The 26,399-nt window shown below is 44.2% G+C and overlaps 1 protein-coding gene and 1 long non-coding RNA gene across 10 annotated transcripts in view; one reads left to right on the top strand and one right to left on the bottom strand.

The window, feature by feature from the left end:
• NF1 (neurofibromin 1) overlaps positions 1–17,199 on the bottom strand; it is a 98,116-nt gene extending 80,917 nt beyond the window's left edge. For all 9 annotated transcript variants that reach the window (XM_074922898.1, XM_074922902.1, XM_074922899.1 and 6 more), the window contains exons 1-5: positions 16,979–17,199; positions 7,521–7,664; positions 4,946–5,029; positions 2,477–2,667; positions 78–184 (exon numbers count right to left, since the gene is read on the bottom strand). In XM_074922898.1, the coding sequence (XP_074778999.1) occupies positions 78–184; positions 2,477–2,667; positions 4,946–5,029; positions 7,521–7,664; positions 16,979–17,038 (586 nt within the window). In that variant the 5' untranslated portion in view covers positions 17,039–17,199. The remainder of the gene's footprint in view (positions 1–77; positions 185–2,476; positions 2,668–4,945; positions 5,030–7,520; positions 7,665–16,978) is intronic.
• Positions 17,200–17,471: 272 nt separating this feature from the next.
• Positions 17,472–26,090, top strand: LOC141968233 (uncharacterized). The gene is made up of 4 exons (XR_012634824.1): positions 17,472–17,653; positions 19,096–19,273; positions 25,577–25,684; positions 25,847–26,090. It is a non-coding gene; the product is annotated as an uncharacterized LOC141968233 (long non-coding RNA).
• The last annotated feature ends 309 nt before the right edge of the window (positions 26,091–26,399 follow it).

Genomic DNA, 26,399 nt, shown 5'->3' with positions numbered 1-26,399 from the left:
TGTATCAATACCATTGTGTCATCCCTAACTAGTCATATCCAGATACAAATATTTCAAAACACAGGCTCAAATCATACCTTGCAAGAGTCGTTTTAGTTTTGCACAATCCACACTGATGTACTGTAAAAGTTCAATATCATGAACATCAGCATTATCTTCTGAACAAACAGTCAGTTCCTGTAATCTAAAAATATGCAAAGTAAACTAACTTCTCAATCAGATGATGCCAGATAGGTACGAACACACACCTATGGTTCTAGACATTTGAATAGTAGGGGACGATCACATAATCTCCTCATATAACACCATCTCCTCAGATAAACTTTGCCAGGTTTAGAAATGAAAGATGGATCTTGCATGATTAGAAGTTAATATTATAGTCTTATTCCATCCTCATACCGAAAATGGATCCAGAAATACCAGTGATGAGTCTTACGAGATGCCAATACCATCTGGTGATAGTCTGTTTATGCCCCAGATTTGCCTAAATCCTTCTGTTATATATCATACTGTAGCAGTAATCTTTTCATCTTTTCAGCTAAATACTAAATTCATGGAATCATGACACTTTTAGACTACTGTTCCTTAACAACAAGTCTTGCCCCAGCTAATTTCTCAAGAGTAAAGCAGGGACTTAACATGGCTGAAGGGAGCTACAACCGCTCTTTGTGAGCTAAAGAAGGTCCACGGTTGTCTGGCCTAAACAAACAGGACGAAGTTTAATCAAACCAGTTTAAACACAACGGCATCTTTTCACACTTCTGTATTAGATGATTTACTAAACATCTCATCAGATACTAAGCCACTAATAACTAAATCACATGTTATCACAAACTGTAGATTGCCATGGCTTGTTCCAAAGTTACAGCTGCGTTTGAGAGATGGAATGTGATTTCTAGTACTACACACAAAAGCAGTTCTTCATTTCTTCAACGCCAGGGAAACTTAACAGCCCTCGCTGGGAATGGGAAGGTCCCCACTGCTGTGCTTTTCATGCCAAAAATCCCCCAGCTGCAGTACAAGGCCTAGAAATATGCCTAAACAGGAAGCACAGGTCAAAAGATCAGCAATGCTAACCGTCGGCAGGCTGACCCCTGTGGGGATCAGCAACAATTGGTCAAATATTTAACTATTTATGTACAAGCCATCCTGAAGTGAAAAACAGGTTAGGGAGAAAGCACTACGTTCCAGCTCAACTGGATGGTGAGAAGGGCTTTGGAGCTTGAGGACCAAACCATGCTACAGACATGTGAGTAAGTACAGATCTATGGACTATGTTCAAGGACTGTCAAAAAACTTCAACTGAAAAATACTTCCTATAAAAGGAGCAGAAGAAATTGTTTCCATTTCCATAAGCAACAAAACATAATCAACCTATTGAGTAAAACCACATCCTCCATGCTAGCTGCCAAGTCTATGTTCTTGAAACAGAAGGCTCTGTAGAAGTTTTTTAAATACTTACATTTTCGATTTATTATTTTAGATTGATTTCCAAAATGTTGGAATGGAACTGTTTTGACATTATAAGGAATATATAAATCTTTGTTTCAATTAAATTGGCATACTCTTTGCTGTGACCACCTAAGGCTGCCCAAGCTCCACTTCTGATAAATTAAGGATGATGTTAGCTGTAACGAAGTGTGATAAGAGCTAAGCTACTTCAAGCAACTTTCAAAAAACATCAAAGTATTTCAGTATTAAAAAGCTTAATACACAACTCGAGGGAACTGGCAAATGCTGAAGCATCAGAAGGATCTGGAACAGGGTAAAAAGAGCAAAGAATAGATGGAAACTTTGGGCCTGTCTCTCTTCTCACTTAGAACAGCACAAAAGACAGCTATTTTTACAGTAAATGTGCTGTGAAACTCAAGTCAGTCAGAAGACAAATGGGGCTTTTCCAACAACTAACAAACAGTCCAGCTGTTTTGTCCCCTTCAGGCATAAGACAGATTTAACATAAAAGCCTTCAAGCAGGAAAAATGAGGAAAGAAAATAGCGCTGGAGCTCCAACAGAGCTGTAGGCAATCAGAAATTCTGCATTATAAATCCTTAAGTAAACGGATACACCCATTATCTTCAGCATCCTTTTTTATTTTTTTTGCAACACCTTGCACCCACAAGAACTTACTCAACTTATTCAGCTGTGCTATCATTATTTTCACTCTACTCAGCATTTTACTCGTACTTATGAAAGCAGATTAAAAAAAGCAATAAATGCAGCTCACAGAAAATATGCTGGCAGTAACCTGGAATGGATATGAAACAGGTTCATTTTGTAACCTGAAACTCAAGTCAAATTTTGAAAGGTAGAGGGAGTTTCACTTAAGAACGATCTTGTTAAATACGATCTTGTTAAATATCATTTAAACAGTTAACTTTTCTGGAATTAGAAAGACTACAATTCATGACAGATGTTTTAGACACCAGCATGCAGCAGATCTTCTAATACACTGCGAGGCTACTGAAAAACACCTACCTGGTGGAAATGCGGCTGAACACAGCATTAAAGTTATTGCAGCTAAGAGAAAATAGAACCCCAGAGGCAGAATTACGTAGTTCAGCTGCATGCTGGTTCCCTTCACGGTAAGTGTGGATGAAGTGGCAGATTTCTGGCAGCAACTGTTTCACCAGCATGGTCTCATCTAGTCGCATGGTATCCTTTGGTTGCTAAAAAGAAACATTCAGTATTTCATGAAATTCTGGTTTTTGTAGCTTTGCAGGCAAAAAAATGGAGCATCTGCCACTAGTAGGCACAGGACCTGAACCTAAACTTCTAATCCCACCTGCAGGCTACCACAGTGTCAGATGTCTACAGAGAGGGTTCTTTCCATGTGGACGATAACCCGTATCATTCAAACCATCTTACATTTTCAGTTAAGTCTCCAGAATACGTAGGACACCAAGCTGATCAACGTCATCAAGTATCAAGCAAAATATCAAACTATTTTTTGAAGTAAAACACATTTCCGTTTCGAGGAATGCACCCTGTTGATCTGTCTAAAGTATGAGCAGTTGAGCATTAGCTGTCTCGGCTCTGAACGGAAGCTCAAAGGCCAGAGACCCATCCTTACTTTTCTTTTGGGCAGTATTCTAACCGCTGTATTTTGACAGCAAATATTTTATATTAAAAAAAATGAACCAGAAAGAAAGGTGCTTCTCCCTTGCTCTTGCCTGGGATTGCTCTACATGACTCAAAAATGGCTTAACTTTCCTTCAAGAGAAAAATTTAATTTTTGCCATTTTGCACAGCATGAGGCATAAGGAAACTATTTACAGAAGAATTCAAAGTGAAACTTTGCTCTACTAAGAGCAAGTTTTAACAGAAGGGTCAGCATTAAAGCTTTCTAAAATTCTACCAATGAATTTACCATAGGGAATTGGGAAGTTTCAGAGACTCCCACTTAGTTGACCCGAGTCCTGTTGCCATGAGAACTTGATGAAACATTGAGCAAGAACAGCGAGCAAGAAATCTGAAGATATCACAGAACACAACGCTCTTTGTATAGAACTTTGGCTCAGTCTTATTAAACATATACTGGCTCAACTTGGTCTCATTTGAATTGACAAAGCAAGAAGCATTCAGTGCAGTTTTATGCTGTTCAAGTATCATCATCTATCAGGAAAAAAACACTAACGTTTCAAACAATAGGCATGTAAGAAATATTTTTAAATAATTGATTTCTGAAGTTAAAACAGTTTTTCTGACTCACTGCAACAAAGACACAAAAAGTGCCAAAAAGAGGTATTCGCCTCAGCTGTAAAAGCTGAAAGTTATTCTGGAAAATGTATTTACCTGGATCTTTTGTGAATTTAGAAGAATCCACAATTATTCAGACTGATTTAATACTGTAATATAAGATATGCTGCTTGACAGATCTAACCATAATAAGGTCACTACCTTATAAAGAATCAGCCTTCAAAAACTGCTGCAGGGAAACAGCAAAGAGCTTAGATGATTTCATGAAATTCATCCAGGAATACAGCTTTTAAAAAAGAAAATTCCCTTCCTGTTAAAGGAATAGACCATTGCAAGCTTTGCTCCCAGTGAAGTTTGGCTTTGCAATTACCCGGTTCAGCACAGTAAGCTGTACAACTGTTTACATCCCAAAGGTAACAGCAAAGGGCCTCGCAGCACAGCTCTGACTGGAAACCTCAGGACTGGACTCCCAGTGGAAGTCGGGACACAGTTAACTAATGCAATCTAGGAAACACCTGCAAAAGTAATCTTTACAACAGCGATAGCAAAGTTTCTGCTGTGTATACATGTACATGAAAAAATACTTCAACAAATGAAAGTTTTAAGAAATTCAAAGAAAAATCAACACTGTATGCAGAAAACTTAGCAGCATAAAACTGAAATACTCATACTGAATTATTCGCGACTTTTAACATGATTTACCATCCCATTACTCTTTCTGTTTAAATCATGAGAGGAAAATGTTTTAATGCATCTATTGAAAAAGTAATGAGCAAAATACGCCACAAGCATTCAAAGCCTACAAAACCTTAGCGAAGCTTCATAACCAACCTAATTCTTCATTTCAGTTTGTGCCTTCCCTCACTCCAGTTCACACATGCCTCTGAGCAGAGCTGTCCAGTTGTCTGCAATTCTTTTTAACAACTTATTAAAAGAAAATCATTATTTATAACTCCACAAATTAGTTGAGTAGTGGGAAGAACAAATTCAGAAGTTTACTTTATTTAGCTGAAAAAAAGATCGCTGATTTTAGCAAGAAAAAAGCACCCCACAAATCCTTAATTTATCAATTATATCAGCTACTTGTATTTATAGGAAGTTTTAGTATTTTTTAAATGGCACTACGCCTACTTTGCTCTAAAGCAGATGAGTTTTAACTTTAGTACCCGCAATAATAGATACACCAGCATTTGACTTGTACTAACTCATTTGATGCCACTTAGCAATTGCTTATGCAAGCCTACTCACCCCTGCCAGACATTTTTCCAGTGTATCCAAGATAATCAGTTGAGATAGATATAAATTCTTTTCAGCAGTTTCTCCAAATATTCTCTAGAAGTAGAAAGAACATGGATTCATCTGAGACACAGAAATTTAACTTGTAACACGTTAACGTAACAAAATGGCACAATAAGTTATGGCTCCTTTACTGCTCTGGTTTTAAGTTTAGAAATAAAGCTGGCAAAAATTAGATTAAAATAGGATTTAAAACCTTATCGCTGAAGAAATCTCTCTGTCCAGTCTGCAATACCAAATCTAATAAGGAACAGTTACCCCAAAGCAGGACTGGAGGTATGCTGCAGCCCCCCACCTTCACCAGGTCTATCAGTTCTTCAGAAATGAAGGTTACACCTTTTCAGAAGCTATTTTGGTATCAATTACTGCTGACGCTTTTTCAACTGCGTATTGCACGGCCAATATCTTAATAGAAACGATGTTACCACAAACCCCTAGCGCCGAGCTTATCAGAGTGTTGCAGAATTCAGCACAGACCACAGGGAGAAACACACGAGACCCTCGGAGAAGATGCCACACTTCGGACAGAGGATGAAGGCACAATTCCTCCAGGTGTTTATGCTAGCACCCAGTTTTACTGCCAACAACAGCGACTAGCTCCAGCAATATTAAGACAGCAAAATAAAGCAGGAAATATTTAGCCAAAAATATGTTGGTACTCCTGCCTACACACGGAACAGATGTAGAAGTCACCCAGAGGAAGTTGTATTTTAAACCACGGGAGAGGTTAGCTCAGCTAGGTCTGTTCCAGCAGAGTGCAAACCCTCAAGACTTTTTTCTAAACTAAGATGATTATGACAGTCGATTGGTCTGTTTTGTTTCAGCTATACAAATCCTTCAGAAATATTGCTGATTCACACAGCAGCTCGGTCCAAACACTGACATTTTTAGCTAGGTCTTTCCTCTCAAAATCGATGTATCATGTACCAAAACTGATTTTAAATGTTTAGTTTTCTCATTTATCAGACAATTGTCTTGCACATGAACACATTCCTTCATGACTATGGAGTTTAACTAGAATAAATTCTCTCTCAAAAGGAATTACAGGTAGCTTTAAGCAGCCCAACATCCCTGGCAGTAGGGCAACTGATGTTCTGATTTTATCAATCCTTTGTAGTGTTTTAGCAGATATACATCTCTATACAACTGATACCCAAAGGGCCTCACTGCAAGCTATCTTACTATAACCATAAAAAAAAGAAGTGCTGCTAGAGTTTGGCCAGCTCTGTTACCTGTGATCATGTGGAATCTCCACAAACAAGTCACACAGCTTCAAAACTCAATGAATTAAACTTTTCTCATGACAAATGCAAAACCAGACCTTCCATAAAAAAATGAATTCAAACTGCATCTTTTACCTCATAGAGGATTCCTACACCTTCCATTTACCCAACTTCATGGCAACAGTTATGTTTCTGGAGTCAATACTATGAACATCCACATTCATTTTTTTTCTTTTCTAGGTTTCTCTTCTCTTTGGTTCCACTGAGATCTATTTTAAATTACAGTTTTAGTGACGTTGATGAGTCAAATATTTTGATGGATTTCAGGAATCATTTTATGGTTCCCTTGTAGGCAGAAGAGAAAACCAGTATGCAGAAGGAAACCATCTACTAAGGCAACTGGCTCTAAAGATTTCTCTTTGAGAACTTGCAGAAAAATCACCTTGAATCTCATCCCTTCACACCAGTCTACTGCCCTTAAGTATCGACATTAAGTGGTTTAATCAGAAGCTGTGATCCATATCAAACAATAAACGGAGAGATGTGGATCACTCCCACACGTTCTTCATTCATTTTTCTTACTGACTAGCAAGGCATCCCTTTGGAGCTATGAGTCTACAGTGCCAGTCTTAGACTGTTTTCAAAGATTTTTCTTCCAAGGTTCTGACTGAAATTCATCTGGTTGTTAAAATACATATACATATTTTATATATATACACGCACAAATGCTAAAACATCTAAACAGCCTGGAAAATTCAAATTGCACTAGGTTTTAAATCCTTTTCCCTTCTTTTTCTCTTTTTCCTTTCCCAAAACAATTCCTGGCAGAACAGATGAGGGGGGGAAGGACCTCCTGGTGCTGCTCCTCCTGCACAGCCCCTTTGCCCTGCGGGGCTCCTGCCCTACAGACATAGCTAGCACTGCTCCCCAGAGAACTGAGCACCTTTCCCTGCACGGCCAACATCCCCCCAGCCCCCGGCAGCAGCACGTGCTCCTGCACCTGAACAGGGCTGGAGCCAGCAGGGACCCCCAGGTACCCACCCCGGGCTGGCCACGCGTCTCCCCCTTAGCCACCACCTTCCTTCAGATCTCTCTGCCACAACTATCCCATCGCCTTCACACGAAACACAGCCCAGTGCTGCTGGTGAACTTCAGCACATGAGGATGAAAAGAAAACAATGAAGTGTAAAAGGCGAGCAACAATCTGACTAAATTTTGTGTGACTCTCTGAAGATTGTGTAATACGAATAAGTAACAACCATTTTGAAAAAGATCACCCAACAACCCAAAATGAGAAAACTTACCATGTTATTAACATTTTTTAAGATATTAGTGAGACCACTGATGACCAGGGAAAACTTGTATTTGGAAATGTTTATGAGACATTCCTTGTTGTGCTCCGTACTGACTTTGGTGTGGGTGTTCTGCTGGCTGGCCTTTATTGGAAGCTACAAAGAGAGATAAGTATTGTAAGCTTTTTTACAATGGAATTTACATCTTTAAAGATGGGTTAACATTTTTTGAGATACCAGAAACAACCTTGAAAAACATTCTCCAAGAGACAAACACATTGATTATTTCATTTTCTCTACATTCATCTTTCTATTAGTTATCCATAAAACAAACCAACAAAGTTCACCTATTCCTTTTTCTGAATTGAAACTAAATCTCTGTTTTGTGATAAATTTTCTACAAACCAAATGTCAAAGCAATCAAAAGAGCAGAAAAATGTAAGATAGAATTCTAAGAAACATTTATTCCAAAAATTGGCTTGTTAAATACCAAAAATCTTCACAAGGCTAATACTTCAAAGAAAAAAACCTGTGTCCTGAAACCTGCCAGGAGGTAAAATCCCAGTAGCTCACAGAGCGGGCGCGCTGGAAGGTGGCAGCAGCGTGGTCCCCACACCAGCACCCCCGCCGCCAGCAGGTCTCGGCCTCAAAGACGCTTTGGGCACTCATGAGCCAAACGCAACTGTGAGCCCCACCTCACCTGCCCTTGCCCACCCCAGGGGGAAAAACTACCCCTGAGACGCATCTTTTCCAGCAAGATAAGACTCGGAACGCCTGCCCAAACCCGAGATGTTTCTCCTGGTGCGTGAACACTAGGCACTTTGTTTCATGCTGTACCCAAATTCTTCAAGGGTCACAAACGAGTCACTTCCCCTGCACGCTCCTTGCTGGAGTCGGCCCCTTACAAACCACCACGCGAAAATGTGAGAAGCGATTCCTCGGAGAAATTAATTGTACTGAGGATTTATATTTTCAAAAAGGAAATAAATGTGGGAATGGAAAAGGAATCAGTATTACCACCTCTTTTTATAATTCACGTGTGCCATTTCTATTCTGAATCGTGACCTAGGAATTCACCATCTATAGAAACTTTGCTATAACAAGTTTTAACTAATTTAGACTAGAATTCTCAATGTAAGTTTATTCTGAAAGACACTGAAAGCTCAAAGTAAATGCCACGATATACTATTTTTGCATTAGGAAGGGTATCTTTAAAACAAAACCAAAAAAAAAGATAATTTAAGAGAGGTTCAAAGAAGGATTCCAAGAAATTACAGTCAGTTTTACAGCTGCTAAATGCTTACGGAGTCACCTTCCAGGCTGGGGAACTCCGCAGACTTGGTGAGGGTACTGTCCGTGCTGTCACCCAGCTGAACTGCTGTCAGCAGCCACGAACACCTCTCCCAGCCACTGAACACCACTGTCTTCGCTGAGAAAAGTTTACAGGTCCAAACTTAAAATCCTAGATGAATTATATTAAAGAACCCCAAACTTGGAACATTTTTTTTTTCAAGTTTTGACTGCGTCATTAAATAGACACCTTCCGTTTGTAGGGGAATGGATCTCTCTAATATCGAGTTTTTATGCCCAAGGGTAATTTCCTCTCCATATAAACCCTGGGTTGGGTTGGGTTGTAGTATCGGTTCTCTTGGTACCACCAACTAGGATCCTGAAGGAAATCAGCTGTTTTTTTCCCAAGAGAATGGCTGACTCTTAAAATGACCGCAGTGCCACGCTAGACCACAGCAGAGACCCCGGAGCAGGAGAAGGGCGCAGAGGAAGGCTCGCTCGCCTCGGACAGCGCCTTCGGGATCTCCAGCACCGAGCCTTGCACCCTGGAACCGCCCCAGGGACACCCCTCCCCAGGGCCGGGTGTTCTCACTGCACAACCTCCTACAGCAACAAGCTCCATAGGGCAACCAAGGTAATTTCCACCTCATTTTGTCACTCTCTTGCAAGTGTTCAGATTGTCATGCTTTCAGCGAGCGCCATGCATTCCAACGTGTTCATTTTAAAACTGGAAAAAGCAGAACAAACAGCGTTTATGACTCAAGCTTTGTTTTCATTGTTGGATGTTATTTTTACAATACATTTAGTGGAAGATAGATACATTTAATTAAAAATTTCACCATTACTAGTACTTTTTATTTGAATTTTCAAGTCTCCGTGCTGACAACAGCAGAAAAGCTCAATACCAGAGTGATAAAACACTTCAGAAGTGCCTCTCAAAGAAACTGTGTCACAGATCTAGTTCTGTATGCTTCCATGCTATAGAAACATCGTATTACAGGCTTTTGGAGCTTCCTGCCACAACAGCCGCTGCAACAAGGTCACCCAGAAGTAAAATGGCTTTTTATACTACCATTTAAAATAGGAAACTATATAAAAAGGAAATATCAGCACTGTTGTTTTGGGATTTTATTATTTCTCAGCTATTTCCTTTGCGCACCCTGACACACTGGAGCCCTGTATGTCCCCCACCGGAATGCAGTGCCAGGACCAAAAAGAAACTTCGATACAAATACCCATCAATCTGAACGTTACAAGAGAAAAAGAAGAAAGAAAAAAAGAAAAAAAAAAAGTTGAAATTTTACTTTCATTGCCTTTGATTTTATTTTAGAAAATAAGAAAGACACAAATGGATTCCTGTATAGCTTTTATTTGAACTAGGGACAGAAATTAAAGCAAAGCTTAAGTATAATTGGAGCTTCAAACTAGGAACACGTGCACCATTTTGAACTCATCTCAGTCTAGCAAAGGGATAGTCTGCGACTCCAATTCAGCTGTTTTGACTGCTGGAATGGGAACAATAGTCAACAGCCTTGTAACTCCACCGGTGCACGCACCCCCCACCCCGAGGCACGCTGCCACACACCCTCTCTCTAATCCAGTCTGACTATGTCTCATTAAGGTGTCAAATGAGCTACCGAGGGCAGGAAGCAACAGCATTTCGGCCTATAATTTGCCTTATTTTATGTAGCAGACAAAGTAGGTAGATGAAATCTGGAATTTTTCCAACTATCAAATTTTAAATCTTTTAAGATCGATTAAAAAAGAACATTGCTGCAAAAGACAGGGAGAAGCCATTAGGTGGCCGAGCCTGCAGTTGCACTAACCCAGCACACAACCCAGCACACCCCGAGCGCAGGACACAAGTCATCTCGTGTACCAGGTATCGCTGAAACAACTAGAGAGGCAAATCAAGATGAAACATCAAAGTATCTACCAGCTTACACCTGCCACGCAAGCTCCCTAGTTGTTAGAACACGTCTTTTGGTCACACAGACAGTTTATAGTCAAACTCTGTCTCTCAAAATCCGTTTCTGACTTGAGTCTAAGTTCTCCCGAATCCACCCCTGACAGTGCTGAACCATTCTCACACGGGTTACTAATGCAGAGATAACACAGCACTATTAGGGGGAAAAAAAGCAACCCAGATCATACAAGATTATTATTTTCTTTACATTTCCGAAAGGCATGCAATAACAGATAAACCTTAGAAACAGAGCTCCGAACCACACACCCTCAGGAAGACAGGATCGTTAAAACTAATCCAGCTATTAAGATTTTTTTAAAAAACATCAGTATTATCCAAAGGTGCAAATACCTCTCTCAACTTGCCAAAGTAAAACTTAATTCTTCCATCTTAGTGAAAAAGGTAAGTTAAATCGCTAATCACAAGTATTATTATGAAAAAATAGTATCATTTACCAAAAAATGACGAGGCCAACTCACAGATGCACACGGTCAGCTGCTAGCATCTTAGTAAATTATATTAAAACAGCACTTCAAATGCTTTTTCAACACACCAGTTTGGCATCTGAAAAATCACCGCCCCTAAGCATTAACATGACACATGTTATTAACCATTTTACAACGGTGTCTGGCAGGCACAAGTTCTCTGGTCAGTCTTCTGTCTGCAGCGACATCCAGGTCTGCAATCTCTCTGAAGAGCGAAAAGGCAAAGGTTTTCCTATGCCTCATCACTCCTGCCTATCTCTTCCTCCAGATAAAAGCATTTCAATCCCTTCAGACTTAAGAGACAATAACTTTGCAGATTTTCTTTTTTTAAAAAAGGCAAATACTTGCTTATTCCAGAGAAAAAAAAGAAAAAAAAAAAAAATCTTTACAGTTGAATTATAAAAACTGGCTTTGAAGTAAGTGCCACCACAGAACTGCAAAGCTGTTTAAGAAGTGGAAAGCACTGTGCTAGCTGCTAGCATGCAAGGCTGTCCTGTCTCTGGAAGTGGCCTCAGTTTAGAGACTGACGTGCTTTTATCCAGAAATGGTCAGTTAAGGAACCCTTCTCTGATCATAGATGTTAGTAATTAAGAAAAATGGGTGTTTTACACGTCTGTAGAAGAGATGAGCACCTGTTTCAGGTATCCTCTAGTCAGAGGCAATTAGGTACAACCTTCTGCTCAATGTACACGGACATCGATTTGAAACTACCCCTAACAGGCTTGAAGGTCTGTAAGACATCCCTGTCTGTGGTGAAAGGCTAACGTTAAGCGATGGATTCTTTTCTTTATCACCTGTAATTAACTTACACAAAGTTTAATCTTCTCTACCATTAGTAAAAGACCATATTTAATGTTCTTATTTTCAGAGGCTACGGAGCAAGTGCAAGTGCTTTATCACTTCAAACAAAGTCACTATTTCAACTTCTTTGTGCAAGACACAACTTTGCAGAACACTAAGAATTCAAAACCTGACAGATAGACCCAGTCTGCCACAGGACTCAGGATGAGAGCTGCTGCAGTCACTGTCCTGACAAACCCCTTACTACAGCCAGCCGCTGTGAGCCAGCCAGGCACGGGCACTCCCCAGCTCAGCACCTGCAAGACTCAGCTCCACGGTGGCGGCACGGCAGAGCCCTCGCCGAGGTGTGCAGCGCCGTCGGAGAGGGGAAGGTGGGAGACCAGCCCAGGGGAAACTCTCCTCTTGTCTATAACGGGCTCCCCGTGTTCACTAAGCAGCCTGAGAGCTCTGAGTGCATCTGAGCCTCGTGCCTTTGGTTCAGATTCAGGAGAAAGTAACAAATGTAACATCCAGGAAAAAAATCCCTAGTGCTATCCTTAACAGCATAGAAACCTACCCAGCTTTTTCCCTTTCAAATAATCTCTTGGAACTTCTTCAGTAGCCTGTAACACACAGATGTACTGGTGAGAGGCAGAAAACATACACAGCACCACTCCTTCCTCAGCATCAGTGCTGCCAGAACCAGGTACAAACCTCTTTCAAAACCAACAGGCATCTTCCTCCCAACTACAAACGTGCACAGCAACACCTCCTAAAGGGGTGTTATTTAGCAAAGAACCTCACAACTGAGCCTTCAGAAGAACAGGGAACTCTAAAAATATTTTATATAGGTTGCTCTAAAAAAAATACTATTTTCAAAAGGTTAACTAAAAGTTTGTGCTGTGAACAAAGGTGTATTTACCCACAGCGTTAACAGAAACTGCTGTGCTGAATAAGGAAGAATCATCAAATCCTCTGGATGCTTTTCAGCAGCTCATTAACGGACTCGGGTAACATCTTGTTGCACGTGGGCCATTCCCTTATCTGTGTCCAGTATAGCACTGCCTTTGAAACACACTACACACACTCGTTTAGAAAAATAAGATCAAAGCTGCCTCAGGTTTATGTTAGAGAAAGATGAAATAGCACGCTTTGTGCTCAAGAGCAGTGTCATAGTTTGTCTCTGTTGTTCGCTCCTGTGGAAATCCATTTCAGACCAGAACAGTTGTGGAAAAAAGTTCCATCTTCTGCACAGAGCAGCCCTACCTTACCGCAGCAGATCCCTTCTCACCTGGGGAGCCAGCGGCACGACTCACAGAAATACTTCAAAATGCATCTTATTGCTACGAGGGATTTCTTAACAAGCCAAGATGCAAAAGAGCAATGGGACACACCGAGCTGGTACTGGCAGCCAGTGCCTTTCAGGTCTCTGGATACAGATTTCAAATGCTGCAGAGAGAATCAACAGGAAAAGGGAATGTTTGCTTTAATTTATCGCCTTTTAATGAAATTAAGAATTGAATATTCCTACTGCCTTTCAGTTTTTACTAAATCTTCCTTAACTGAAAGCAATCATAGCTCACAAACTGGGGAGCCTAAAACATAATCCACAGAATAAAGGGCTTCTTTCCTCAAAGCATATCGTAATCACCAAGTCACCACAAGTTTATACAGGATTAATACCTTTTTTTATCTGATAGTTTTAAAAGTCTACATTTAAATGGTTTAGGCAGCGAGGCCTCTCTGGCTATTAGAACTATTTCACTCCTGTATCACCCTTCCCATGATTTCAGCTTGCAACACATTTAAAAATACTATAAAAATACAGGGCATAAAATTGTAAGTGAATATTTCCATAGGAAAAAAGATATAATTTTATTTTACAAAGACCTGATTATGTCTGAAATCACAGGGAGTTTGACTAAAACACAGCCTAGCCTCTTTGTGCTGCTGCAGACTAATTCTAGTGTGATCGCTGAAAGTTTTGAAAAATATAGTAACTAGTACTACATACAAATCCAGTCAAGAGATTTCACAGGTGCTAGGTAGGAACTGTGATCTACCCTCACAGGTACCACCAACGGGTTCCTTCTGCACCAGCTGAAACCCTCGGGGAGCCCGGAGGAGAGTGCTGCAGCAGTTGTGGTCTCAGAAGTGAGCGCAGCTGGGCAAGACTGGCAGAATATTTGAAAAATTTATTCAGCGAGCCAGTCATTGGTTAATTCATAAAACCACGCTTGCCAGTCATTTCAGGCGCACAGAATGGTACGTACAAAAGCAGATTTTGGTTAAAGCAGCATTTATAACAATAAACAAGTGTAGACGAGAACAGACTGGTTTGCGCTGATTTTTCTTGTTTTCAATACAGATTAGCATTCTCTCCATTTGTTGTTTCATCTGTCTGAAAATGAATTCAAGCACTTAAATGAATGAAAAGCCTGTCTACATCTATAAATTTGGGTAAAAGATGGTTATGTTTTCCTCCTCTGTAAAGGAAGAAACCTTGACAAATGTTGTCTTCTCCCGCACAGAAAACTAATAACAACTAAACAACCCACAACAAACCCAGGCTGCCCCTCCTTAGCCAAACACACCGATGATACAGTAAGGAGCAGCTCCCTCAGTGCTGAATCAAGAGGTCCTGCGTTTAGAACTGCAGACACAGAGCAAAAACTCAAAAATGCATTATCGCCACTAAAATAATGTAAGTATACTCCGTACACGCTCATGGAGTACGAACTTAATGCTCAAACGAGCATCCTGAAAGGTAACAAGCAGACAGGCACGTGATACCCAACACGGACACAAGGGAAGGAGGTACAAGCAGCACACGAATATCAGAACGGACGGACAACGCACTGAGGAGTGGCGACGGCGTCACAATAACCTGGCATTTGGGTATTCTGTTAAGAACAGTCACCTTTCCCCTGCGAAGATCACTGTCAGATAGGCAAGGCGGAGGAAGTGATGCATTAAAAGCAAACTGACAAAATTAAGAACCCCGAGTTGAAATTAATAAACGAGATAAAACTTCTCACAAAAAAAGTAGAGATTAACGTCTCATCCTTGCTTCACTGCTTCATTCACTTGATGATACTTTTTTTTTTTTTTAAATGCACTGGTTAAACAAAAATACGCAATAAACTATCCAAAGTTCTGTAAATACCACCTATCACGCAGGCCGCACTATGACTACCACAGTCAATACCGTATTTGATGTGTATTGTCCCTGCAGCTCCAATATTTTAGTGTCTCTAAGATCAGAAGAGCTTTCTTCCTATCAGGGAAGGATTCCTCCCATACACCTATCTGCAATTATCCCATGAAATGTATATAAAAATAATTCTGTTGAAAAAGTTGAAGTTCTTAACTCCTAACAGATGTTGGCAAGCCCAATTCCACAATATACATAACAAAGCAAACGACAAAGCCTAGGGCCTTTTAACACCAGTACACAAAGAAACATTTTCTTGCATTATTTGGAGCATAATCAGTACCATGCTTTTTAAGCTTATGGAAAAAATGATCTATGACTCAAGATAAGGGGGGGGGGAATAAGTTAACTATGCAAATATGCCTAAAATGTATTGGAAAAATCTGCATCATTTTAATGTCAAAAGACAAAGTTTGATATTTTCCTTTTTAAAATAAACTTCTTTCACAGCAGCTTTAATATAAACGTAAAAAGGAACAGCTTATTTTTATTCACCTAGGCCACAATCTGTGGGTTGCTAAAAGCCAAGCATCGCAGAGGGACACAGGATTACAAGGCAGGTGAACAACATTCCATCTATAGAACCAGCTTAGTGCTTCTGATAGATGTTACCCTGAACAGGGTCTCACAGAGCTGTGTCTTGTGTGACACAAAGGCTGTACTCACACCACAGCAAAATGAGACAGACAACACAGAAACCGATCATCCAGCCCAAACTGAGCTCGCTCTTACACGTCAGGAAGGCATCCTGGGAGGAAAAATGCAGAGTCTAAGCACTAAGCTCAGCCCCACTGAGAAAGTCATGTCACCTAATCCCAGTAAGCAGTTCCTGCATGTGGATCAGAGACATACAAAGTCTAAGACCAACAAATCCCTCTTCCTTCCATTCAGAAGATGCTTCTACAAACTACTAGCGCTGACTTTTGTAAAGAGAAATAAATATCCATCACTGTAACACCACTGCTTAGAAAACCCTCTTCACCCCATACAACTGTGCTCCCAGTGACGTGGATGAAATGTCACCCTGACAGGCACCGCTATGCCGGGGGGAACAAGGTGGGATTGCCCGAGCAGTTTCACGTCGTCCTCCTTAAACTCAGTCTTGACGCTTCACCTCCTTTCTGATGAGCAAGATGATGTAAAGCGAGGAAGCGAATGTCGCAGGAATGTCTACGGAAAGCACACACACTTTTGGAGGAGGTGGGGGAGCAGAAGCGGAGCAGAACGGGGCATCTCCCCCCGCCCCCCCCGACACTCCCAGTCCAGAGCTGACCGGTACCGCCGCCGCCGCACTGCCCGGCACGGGGGAGGCCGCTCCGCCCCCCAGACCGGGACCCCCCCCAGAAAAAGGTGGGAAGGGGCAGGTCGGCGGGCAGGGGCAGCGGAGCGGCCGGCCCCACCCAGCCACCCTGCCCAGCACAATGGGCGCAGCGAGGAGCCGCCGCCGCCCCCCCGGCCGGGGCCGAGCGGGGACCCGCCGCCGAGCGGGGCTCCGGGGAGGGGGGGGCCCGGCCGGGCAGGCGGCGGCCGGGGAGAAGGCAGGAGGCAGCGCTCCCGCCCGCCGCCCCCGCCCCGGGCAGCCGCGGGGCAGCCTCCCCCGCCGCCCGCCGCCCTCCCCGCCCGCAGCGGCCCGCGGCGGCCCCGCACCGCCGGCAGCGGCCCGGGCCCGGCCGTCCCCCCGCGGAGCCGGCCGTCCCCCCGCGGAGCCGCCCCTCCCCAGGGCCGCCCCCGCTACCTGCTCATCGAAGCGGTTCACCACGGCCTGCACCCACTCCACCGGCTTGTGGGCCGCCATGTCCCCCCGCCTGCCCGGCCAGGGGGCGGCGGATCCCCGCGGGAGGGCGGCAGGAGAAGCGCCGGCCGAGGGCAGGGGCTCCGTCTCCCTGGCGCGCTGCCGGGCCCTCAGCTCCCCGCAGCCATCAGCGCCCAGGGCCCGCCATGACACCACACCGGAAGCGGGAGCGCAGGCCGCCCCCGCCCGCCCGAGCAGCAGCAGCGCCGCGGCCGCCGCGCCAGGGGGAGCGCCGAGACACGGCCGGCGGCGGGCGGCGCCTGCGCGGCGGCGGGGCCCGACTGCGCCTGCGCGGCGGCGGCGGGAGCGGCGCGCCCGCGCTGCGCCTGCGCGATGCGGCCCCGCCCGGCCCGCGCCTGCGCCGCGGCCCCGCCCCTCCTCGGCCCCGCCCCTCCTCGGCCCCGCCCCGCCGCGGCGCAGGCGCGGGGCCCCGGCCGGGCCGTGCGCTGGGTGCCCCCGCGGCCGGTCCCGGTTCCGTCCCCCGGCGCCGAGAAGGGGCTGCGGGAGGAGCTGGCGGGGCCGCGGGGCGAAGCAGGGGAGGGCCTGGCGGGGCCGCTCGTCTCGCGGAGATCATAGAGCCGTTCGCGGGGCTGCACGGGGACCTGCGGCGGCCCCACCGTGAGTACACCGGGGCCTGCTCACCCCGCAGGGGCAGGGAGACGGGCAGAAGCCCAGGCTAAAACGTACGGAAGTAGCGTAAACTACTCTGCGAAATAACGGGCCGCTTTAAAAGTCTCCCTTGAAATTATGGATTCAGTAAACTACTGCAAACCGAGTCTCGACCCGCAGATCATAAGGGAGCGTTCCGCCTCTCCAGACCCGGGGCGCGCGTTGGTCTGAAGTTCCGGTAGGATGTCACACGGTGATTATTTACACCTTCTCTTAGCAGAAGGACAGAAGAGTTGGCAGATGCTTTATTCAAATTGCGGTGGCCCTCTCGAAGCCGCTGTGCTTGACAGAGATTGCAGTTCTGATATTATACGCAGGCTGGAGTGCATAGCTGTATTTTGCCTTTTAAATAAAAGGATATCCTTTTTATAAATTAATTTCAGTCTAATGGTTTCTGTTAGGTCTCAAGGCTTCAGTGCAGAACTAGCAGGAACTAAAAATATGTAACGTAGCACACAGAATTCTTCCCCAGCCTAGTTACACAGTACCCGGCCAACTGTTTATTCTTTGTGACTCAGAAGAATACGATATGCAGATACCCCGACAAATAAACATCCACTTCCAGTTTCATTCTTGAGAATGTTAATTTGTTTTCCTTATGGGTAGACAGAAGCACAAAATAATGACCTTTCGTGCTAGAGTCATTCTGGCATTATAAAAAAAGATGCAACCTGAGGTAAGACCCCTTGAACATAGGATTTAAATTTGTCAAAGGCGTAGTGAAGAACTGGAGAATAAAATGGACTTTCTTTGTGTTCCTCCACTCAGCAGGGGCCTTGCTTTGACTTGGAGACTTGCTGTTACCATAGCACATACTCATTATCACCTGCAACAGCAGTACGAAATATATTCTGAGGTAACTTTCCCTGTAAATAATGAACAATTAAATTCCTGTAATTCAGGTTTACAGTAGGAAAAATTCCACTGCATTCTAGCAACAAATTCAGGAACTTGGTTCATAGCAAATATCTGAAGAGGCAGATATTTTATAAAAAGATTAAAATTGACTGAAAATATTTAAGAAAAACCCAATTAATTGGTTGAAGAATCAATAGTAGGTTTCTGTCTGTACAAGTCGTGGTACTATCTTTCAGGAAATGCAAAAAGCATTCTGATTTATACAAATTGTGAAGTCTAATATTGGGCTGTTAAGTGCACTGAATTTTGTATTATTCATTTGCTGTGTACAATAAACTAGCTGTGGTGTAAAGGCTATTGATTCTTTTGCATTAGAGCGCAGTATAATGGTCCACATTAATATGTTTCAAAAAGATTTTTAAAACTAAGTGTTGTCTTATGTTCTAGAAAAGACTTCTGATGTATTGGTTATATACACTCGGATCTAAATCAAACCTCCATGGTACGTGTGTATATTTGCTTAATTACCACAGTCTTCACGGAGTTGGACGGCAGGTGAAGCGGGTCCCTGGAACCTTTTCTAATGGTATTTGTATGTCTGAGCACAGAGAAAGGCTCCGCCGATACCCGCACCCGCAGCGCAGCGGGGTCCGTCACCGCACCGAGGGGTTGTAAGAGTTTGTCCTTCTCCTCGACACCCCCCTCGAACAGGTGAGCGGTTGCCTCGGACTCTGACAGCAGCTGGAAATGGTCTGACGGATGGAAATGTCAGCCCTAAAACCAGCCTAAATCCCTGTGGAGCGAGGCCTGACTCAGGCCACAGACCTACTGGCGCTGGGCAGGGCTGCGGGAGCGCTCCCCGCTCCAGGCCTCACCCTCACCTTCCTCACCGTCGGAGGAAGCTGCCCGGCTTTGCCGAGGGGAGGGCGAGGGCACGTCTCAGAGCAGTCACCCGTTTTTCCCAGCCGGGCTGCTGCTGTCCCCACGCAGTGCTCCCCCCGTGACAGACCCGTCCCACTCCCAGCACACGGCGCTTCTCGGGGCAGAACCGCTCCTGCGGCCCGTCCTCCACAGGCTTGTCCAATCTCCTTCCTCAACTGTTTATACATTTGACCTCTGAGTACCCCGTAGCGATCAGGCAGGAATAGCACGCGCTTAAGGCCACAATCTTTGTGGGGATCTCTACGTTCTGCCAAAATCTAAACAATAATAATTCATGTAGGGGCAGGAAAGGGCTCCAGCTTACTGATACGCTTACGAAAAACATGTCTCAAAAAGCCAGAAAGAAATCGGGGGAGATCCAGCTGAGAGAGAAGCATCTTGGGAACTCTTGACTTAGGTAGAAAAAGACAGGCTAGTTCTTCCCTTCAGAATATCCTAAACAAAACAAACAGTGCTTCTTCCTGTTTCTCACAGTGTTTTTCCCAAAGCAAATCCACTCCCTAAAAGCAAACATGACTTGCTGTGGTATTCCCAGATTTTAGACAGGGGGAAGCTTCAGAGGTTGAATAGCGATGTTGGAAGTTCTCATAGCGCTTCCCCCAAACTCTGGAAAATTCCAGCCAGTATTTGGTCAAGATTGTTCTTGCCCAATGCTCTCTGCTTACTTTCATGGTTTCCTCTTCTTCCTACGTTCAGTACAAAGTGCCCTGAGACCCACTACCCCAGAAGTGATCCGCTGTCCTAGAAAAACACACAGTATCTCTACTATTAATTTTTGTGCTAGACCCTGTCAGTTGGATACATGAAAACCCACATGGTTTTGTCCAACAGGCAGACACATGACAGTTCATAACTGCTAGTTGGATATTATTTGAAGATAAATCGCTCCAAGTTCCCTAATTCCAGGTTAACTTCTGAGCCGTGGTACCATGTCTTTAGCAGCTCTTGACAATCTCATGCTTCTTGGTTATTTTGATAGATTTTTAAAAAACATTTTAGCAAGAGCTTAATGCATTTCTTTAAGCTTATTGTAAACCGAAATAAGAAATTGCAGCCTAAGGCATCTGCTTTAGTGTGAATGCCAATGGTTTTTCCTCACTAAAAATCTCCCGTTGTGACTGTCAAAGCAGCACTAGTGGTAGAAGTCACACGTAAGAGGAAAGTCCCTGCTATGTGCTCTATTCCCTCTCAGCCTCGGTTTACAGCTACTAAAACCTGAAGAGCCAAGCCACTAGAAGTACGAGTTGGAAATTTATCTATGTAGAACAGTCCCCCTCATGAAATTTCCAGACACTGATGTTTCTAGTCAAGCCAGAAAATGCCACTTGAATCACTTCCCTACAAGTCTTCTGGCACTTCAGCTTTTTGCCCGAGTAAGAGGATGGGGAACCAGATGCGAAAGTCAAGGCATGTAGAGAAAATAACCTGGCCCGACCTGTAGTAAAATCCAGACTCCTCAACTCACTTGCTTTGTCCTTTACTCCAGAGTAAAAGTGTTGATCCGATGTTGTTAGACAGCATCTCTAACAACACAACTTCCAATAAAATACCCTTTAAAGTTAGAAGCCCTTAAGCATTTCCTTTCTTTCTGACGTGTTTTGCCCTTTAAGATTTGTTTAATTTCTAGGCATTACCTACAATTTACTGAGGAGATCTGGGCCTCTTTGTTACTATACCTGAACAGGCTCTTGGAGGTGACACTTTTCTTGGCTTCTTGACAGAGAATATGGATTTTCCCCTGCCACATTTCTATCTTTTGCTTTTCTCTACTTTGTATTTTCAACTCAAATTATTTATTAACCTGTCTTTTTTTCCTCCTTCTCACTGAAGTCTCTTTCAAACATCCATTTCTGCCCTTCATTCCTCCCATCCCACTTGCTCATTTTCACCAGCATTTGTCAAACACCCCAGCAGTGGCTCAGATATGCGAAGTGCTACTTTTTAATTTCTATTTATCAGCTGTGGTCCAGAACCCTACCATCGCTTACAGAGGCATTCCTCTCCGAGGCACATGTTTGCTTGTATCATTCTTGGAGGAAATGTGCCAAATCTGGGATCAGCATCAAAAATATTCTCCTACTGAAGTGAAGCTAAACAAACAAACTTGAGTAAGTGAGGAAGGAAGGGAGGAAGGAAAGGATCTGCCAAGTTTTTGGTAAGAGGTGACTTAATATTTCTGAGCTACAAACGCCTTAAACATGGGTTTTAATCCGAGAGCTGGCAGGCTCCCAGGGAAAGCTGCGCAGCCTGGCGGGCGGTGCTGCAGCTCTTTCTCCGCTCAGACACTTCCTTGTTTCAGCCCCTTTTGCAGCCTCCGAGAGGACGTTGCTCCAGCAGATTTGCCCATTAGAGGGCATTAGAGGCCACTAAAACCCCCGAAGTTTGCACTAACTAGAGGAGAGGAAAACAATCCGTATTTCTTTTTGTTTGATACGTGAGCGGTGGGTTTGTATCCTTCCCATGGCATGTATCTTACTGATTTACCTGACATGTGCTGGATAGATTTCAAAATACGAAGAAACTTTTTCTGAAAGATTAAGCCACGGATTTTCTTTCATATTCTCTGCTTCCCAGTTCCTCCCTGACTGCAAATATGTTAAATATGAGCAGAGCACGCAAATGATCTGACTAGATTAATAGGAATCACAGATGGATGGATTATATATACTTTAGAGAAATTAGCGATTCTATACAAAATACTCACACTGGAACTTTTATCCCTGAAAGTCTAATCAACAAAGGATAATTAAAATCGTAGCACATTGTTTCACACAATCAATTTCTAAATGCAAATATTTCTGTTCCAGTAGCAATCTCATTTGGATGCACAACACCAGGAGTTTAATCCCTGATACCTGATCTGATACAAAGAAGTAGTCCGTTATCAAGATGTCATAAGAGCGTGGATAGTCCAAAGGAACTTAATGGAACAGAACATTTTCTGAAACTGAGGTTTATGCCATGCACTGGAAATGGATAGAGACGGATTAAGTTAGAGTCTGCCATTTTGCCTTAGAGGTATGAACAAGCTCTTTGTGTAATCCTGGTTGAGGCTTGTTTGATCACAATCACTCCCAGTGTACATGTTCATGTTCCAAAAACCACAGAGGAATGAGATCATTTTGCGTATCTTTTTTCTTCCCCTAGCAAGCAATGCCTTTCCCAGATATTGCAGTCATTTGCAGAGGTTAAGTTACTTCAGTAATATAAAGCAGTATTTTAATTGTTCTGGATGACTAATCAGCTCAGCCTAGATTATCACATTGCCTCAAAGGATAATTCAAGGTTATCACTTCCCCTCCCTGAAATTCTGTTTCCTTACTCATTTATGATACAACAGGGGTCAAAAAGAGGAGAGATTTCACAGGAGAGGAAGACCAGATAGACATTGTGACTTTAGTACTGACCGATATTTTCCGGTGATCTCATAGAAAGGGCGGGGGTTTTGGTGACAGAAGGAAAGCTGGAGGTCCAGAGCGTCACTGGGATGAGACCAGGAGAGATGAAGATGTGGTAAGAGCTGCAGGCCGGGCATGAGCCTTTGTGCTCTTTCACCATAAGGTGTTTTCATTAGATTCAGTCTTCCAGGTGAAGTGATTGTACTTTACTTCCTAATGGCACTCAAAACACTTCAATATTGGTTTTCTCCTTCATAACAAATCAAGAATATTGCAGATCTCACAGCTCTGTTACTGGGAAGGTGCAATTAACTCCCCATTAACTCCCTATAGTGGATGCTACTATAAATCACATAAAATTTTACCTCCTTCTCCTGGCTGTGCTGTGATTAGTTGGTTTTTATCTGTCCCTCATACTGCTGTGTGCTACAGCAGTGGGGCACAGCTGCCTGCAGCCGAAGCTGTGACGCTCTCTCCTTACAGGCTCCAGCTACCTGCAACAGCCTGGGCTTCTGACAAGGCCGTAATCAATCACTGTCAGAACCTGAGTATTAGGAGTAAACATCCTCGTTGTCCATTGCCTCAGTATTCATTAGTTTGTATTATTAATCAGCTCATACCTATTCTAAGCAGTGTACAAAGAAGAGCTGAACTCAAACAGGGCACGTAGGGTCTGAAAAGCTCGTTTCCCCCCACAGACCACCTCAGACGTGGAGTTTGGCCTGGTGCACGCCGGCCTCCCAGGCTCCCGACCCCCAAACCCTGCTTTCCCCCACAGCTCCCAGGGCCCCCCCACACACCCCTCCGCCTCCCACCTGCCTGCAGAACCAGCCAAACTGGATTCTGCTTTTGGCCCCCAAACCAGCCACCTCAGTGCCTGTTTCTGAGACCAAAAACCGGTCTGCTGAGCCTCTTCTCAAGTCCCAAAAATGCAGGACTTGGCCTCTGTTTCTGAGCCCAAAGCCACACAACTCCCTCGGCTTCTGAGCTCCACAATCAGCCACACGAATCTGTTTTCGAGCCCCAGGAACAGAAAACATTGTCTCCATTTCTGGCCCACAAAGCTGCTCACCCCGCTGCTCTCTGACCCCTCTGCAGCCCCCACGGGCGATGCCGGCCGGCGGGGGGGCGATGATGATGTAGACACCCCCCAGCCCTGCACACCCAGAACCCCACGTGCAGGTTTGGGGAGCGCTGGGGAATTGCACCTCTCTGGGGGCATCACTTCATCAGTGCCAGTTCTTTTCTTTCTCCAGCCCCGTCAGCACCACAGGCCAACCCCCAGGCTGAGGGACCCCGTGGGCAGCCGTGCCCAGGCCCCCCCGAGCCCAGCCAGCCCGGCCAGCCGAGGGGTGCTGCAGGCAGTTGACGCCCCGGCTGAGTGCAGCTCCTGCTCCTCGGGCCGCAGAGAATCCTGGCCTGGGTGACAGCCCGCCTCGGCTCCTGCTGGCCACGGTCTGGCTCCGTGGAACTTCACTCTGCACCCCAACTGCGCTTGAGGAGCAGGCGCAGCACACGGTCACCTGCGTGGAATGACCAGGGATGCTCCTTAGCTTTGTCCTTACCCTGTCTGTGCCTCGGGACCTTTCAGCTGCTCACACAAACGGCTCCCAAGGAAAGCGGTCTTGGTTTTCCAGCCTGTGAATTTCTGTTTGGGGCCCTGACTCTGTTTCATCAGGAAATACCAAACCATACCTGTTCCTTCTTATCTGTTTCAGTTTTTTGCAGCAGTCTTTTTGCCTTTGCTGCTCCCTGCTCTCCTGCTGTTTGTGAGTATCCCTAAGGACATCTTATGCTCCATCCCCATTTAGAGCTGAATTCTCTGGATGCTGCAGCAATGCTCTAGGTCCTGTGACCCGAATGCAGATTGTAAGATACGGTAGACCTCACATAAAGAATTTTTCTGACCGTTTCTCTTGCCAGAGCATCCAGCAACTGGATATTCCTCCACGTGTAGTACATTCACCCCCTGACTCAAGGCATGTTCCTATTCTCAAGCATTATGTGTCTATCTAAGGACATCCCTCTTAAATCTGTCAGCATTGTTGTCCGATGTCTTTTAAGCAAAATGTGTTGCACTTCCACACCTCACTCACTCAGTAGCAAAGCCAGCTAACCTGCTACAGGTATGTCTACCTGGGGACAGGGAAGCTCTTCCTGCCTGTTTTTTGCTGGACAATACACATTCACTCTCCTTCCAGCTTGCTTACAGCCTCCATCCCCGCCACATTCTGCAGGGTGTCACCTGCACAGTGTTTCCACTGTAAGCAATGCTCCTTCCGGGTAATGCCTCATCCTTCCTTCATCGGGCAGGATTCTTTGTCAAATCATAATATATTTGCTTGAGTGCTTGTCTTCATAAAGCTTTCTAGTGCCTCGTGATCAGCTGTGTCAAAGGCTACTCACCCCCAAACAAACCTACCCCACAAGTCACAGATGAATGCCCATCACTCAGATGAACTGTGAAATTAAAACCAGTCTCAACTTGCACAATAAAAGACTGGGCCTGATACTTCTTTCCCCCTGACACTATATAAAGCCCTGTGTAATCTCCATTAACTTTAGTGGAATTATTTCTTGATCAGCTGATTTTAGATTATAATCACATCGTCCCAGAGCCAGGATTTGGATTCAGTAACATCAGCACATCGATAAAGGACGTCTTTTGTTGCAGTGTCCGAGGTCTAAGCTCTGCTGACACAATGGCATTCATACCACACTCCTGCTCCGTTCCGTAATGACAAAATGGCTGGCCTCAGAAACACTGGATTTACTTCTACAGGTATGAGCCAATGCTTTAGCAAAGATCTGCACAAATTCACAGCTGGGGTATCTGTAGTGTTATTTTAACTTACTTTAAACACAGATGCTTGTGCAGGATGCAGAAATGCCACTGGACCAGCCCATTCACCAGTGCCTTTTTCTCCTTCTCTCCCTTCTCCAGTAATCAGGTGTCCCAGAGGGACTGCAGGGGGAACGTGCCTGATGGAAAGAGAAGTCTTTAAGAACTGGGAGACTCTCAAGACCGGAATTTAGTTTTCTGCTTCTTAAACAACCTTTTTTTGTAAGCCTCATGTTAGCCTGTATGAATTTATGAATATAAAGACTCTTTGTTACCAAACAGTTTTTAGCAACTGCTGCTCTATTTCCTTCCCATGAGTCACGCTATTAGCTTACGCTGCCCTATTTAATTTCAACTGCTGCTTAAGCCCACACAAGCTTTTCTAAAATAAAAATTTGAAAAAAGCATATTTGAAATAGACATCGAGTGTCTGGAACGGATGGTATATGGCACTGCCCCGGGGATACCACACATGCTGCTTTGCTGGGCTTCCAACTAACACTGACCAGCGTGGAGTCCCCAGCTGCAGTGTCTTAGAGCTGCTGTTAAATGGGGCTGAAAATTGAGAATGAAGCTTACCTAGGACAGAAAAGTAACAATACTACTAGAAAATCTGTAAGGAGAAACACAGGAAGGTAGAGTGTAATCCCATTGA

This window comes from Athene noctua, chromosome 19, assembly GCF_965140245.1.
Source record: "Athene noctua chromosome 19, bAthNoc1.hap1.1, whole genome shotgun sequence".
NCBI lineage: Eukaryota > Metazoa > Chordata > Aves > Strigiformes > Strigidae > Athene > Athene noctua.
Note: the sequence above shows the minus strand (reverse complement) of the source record. Positions and strands in the feature narration are given on the sequence as shown.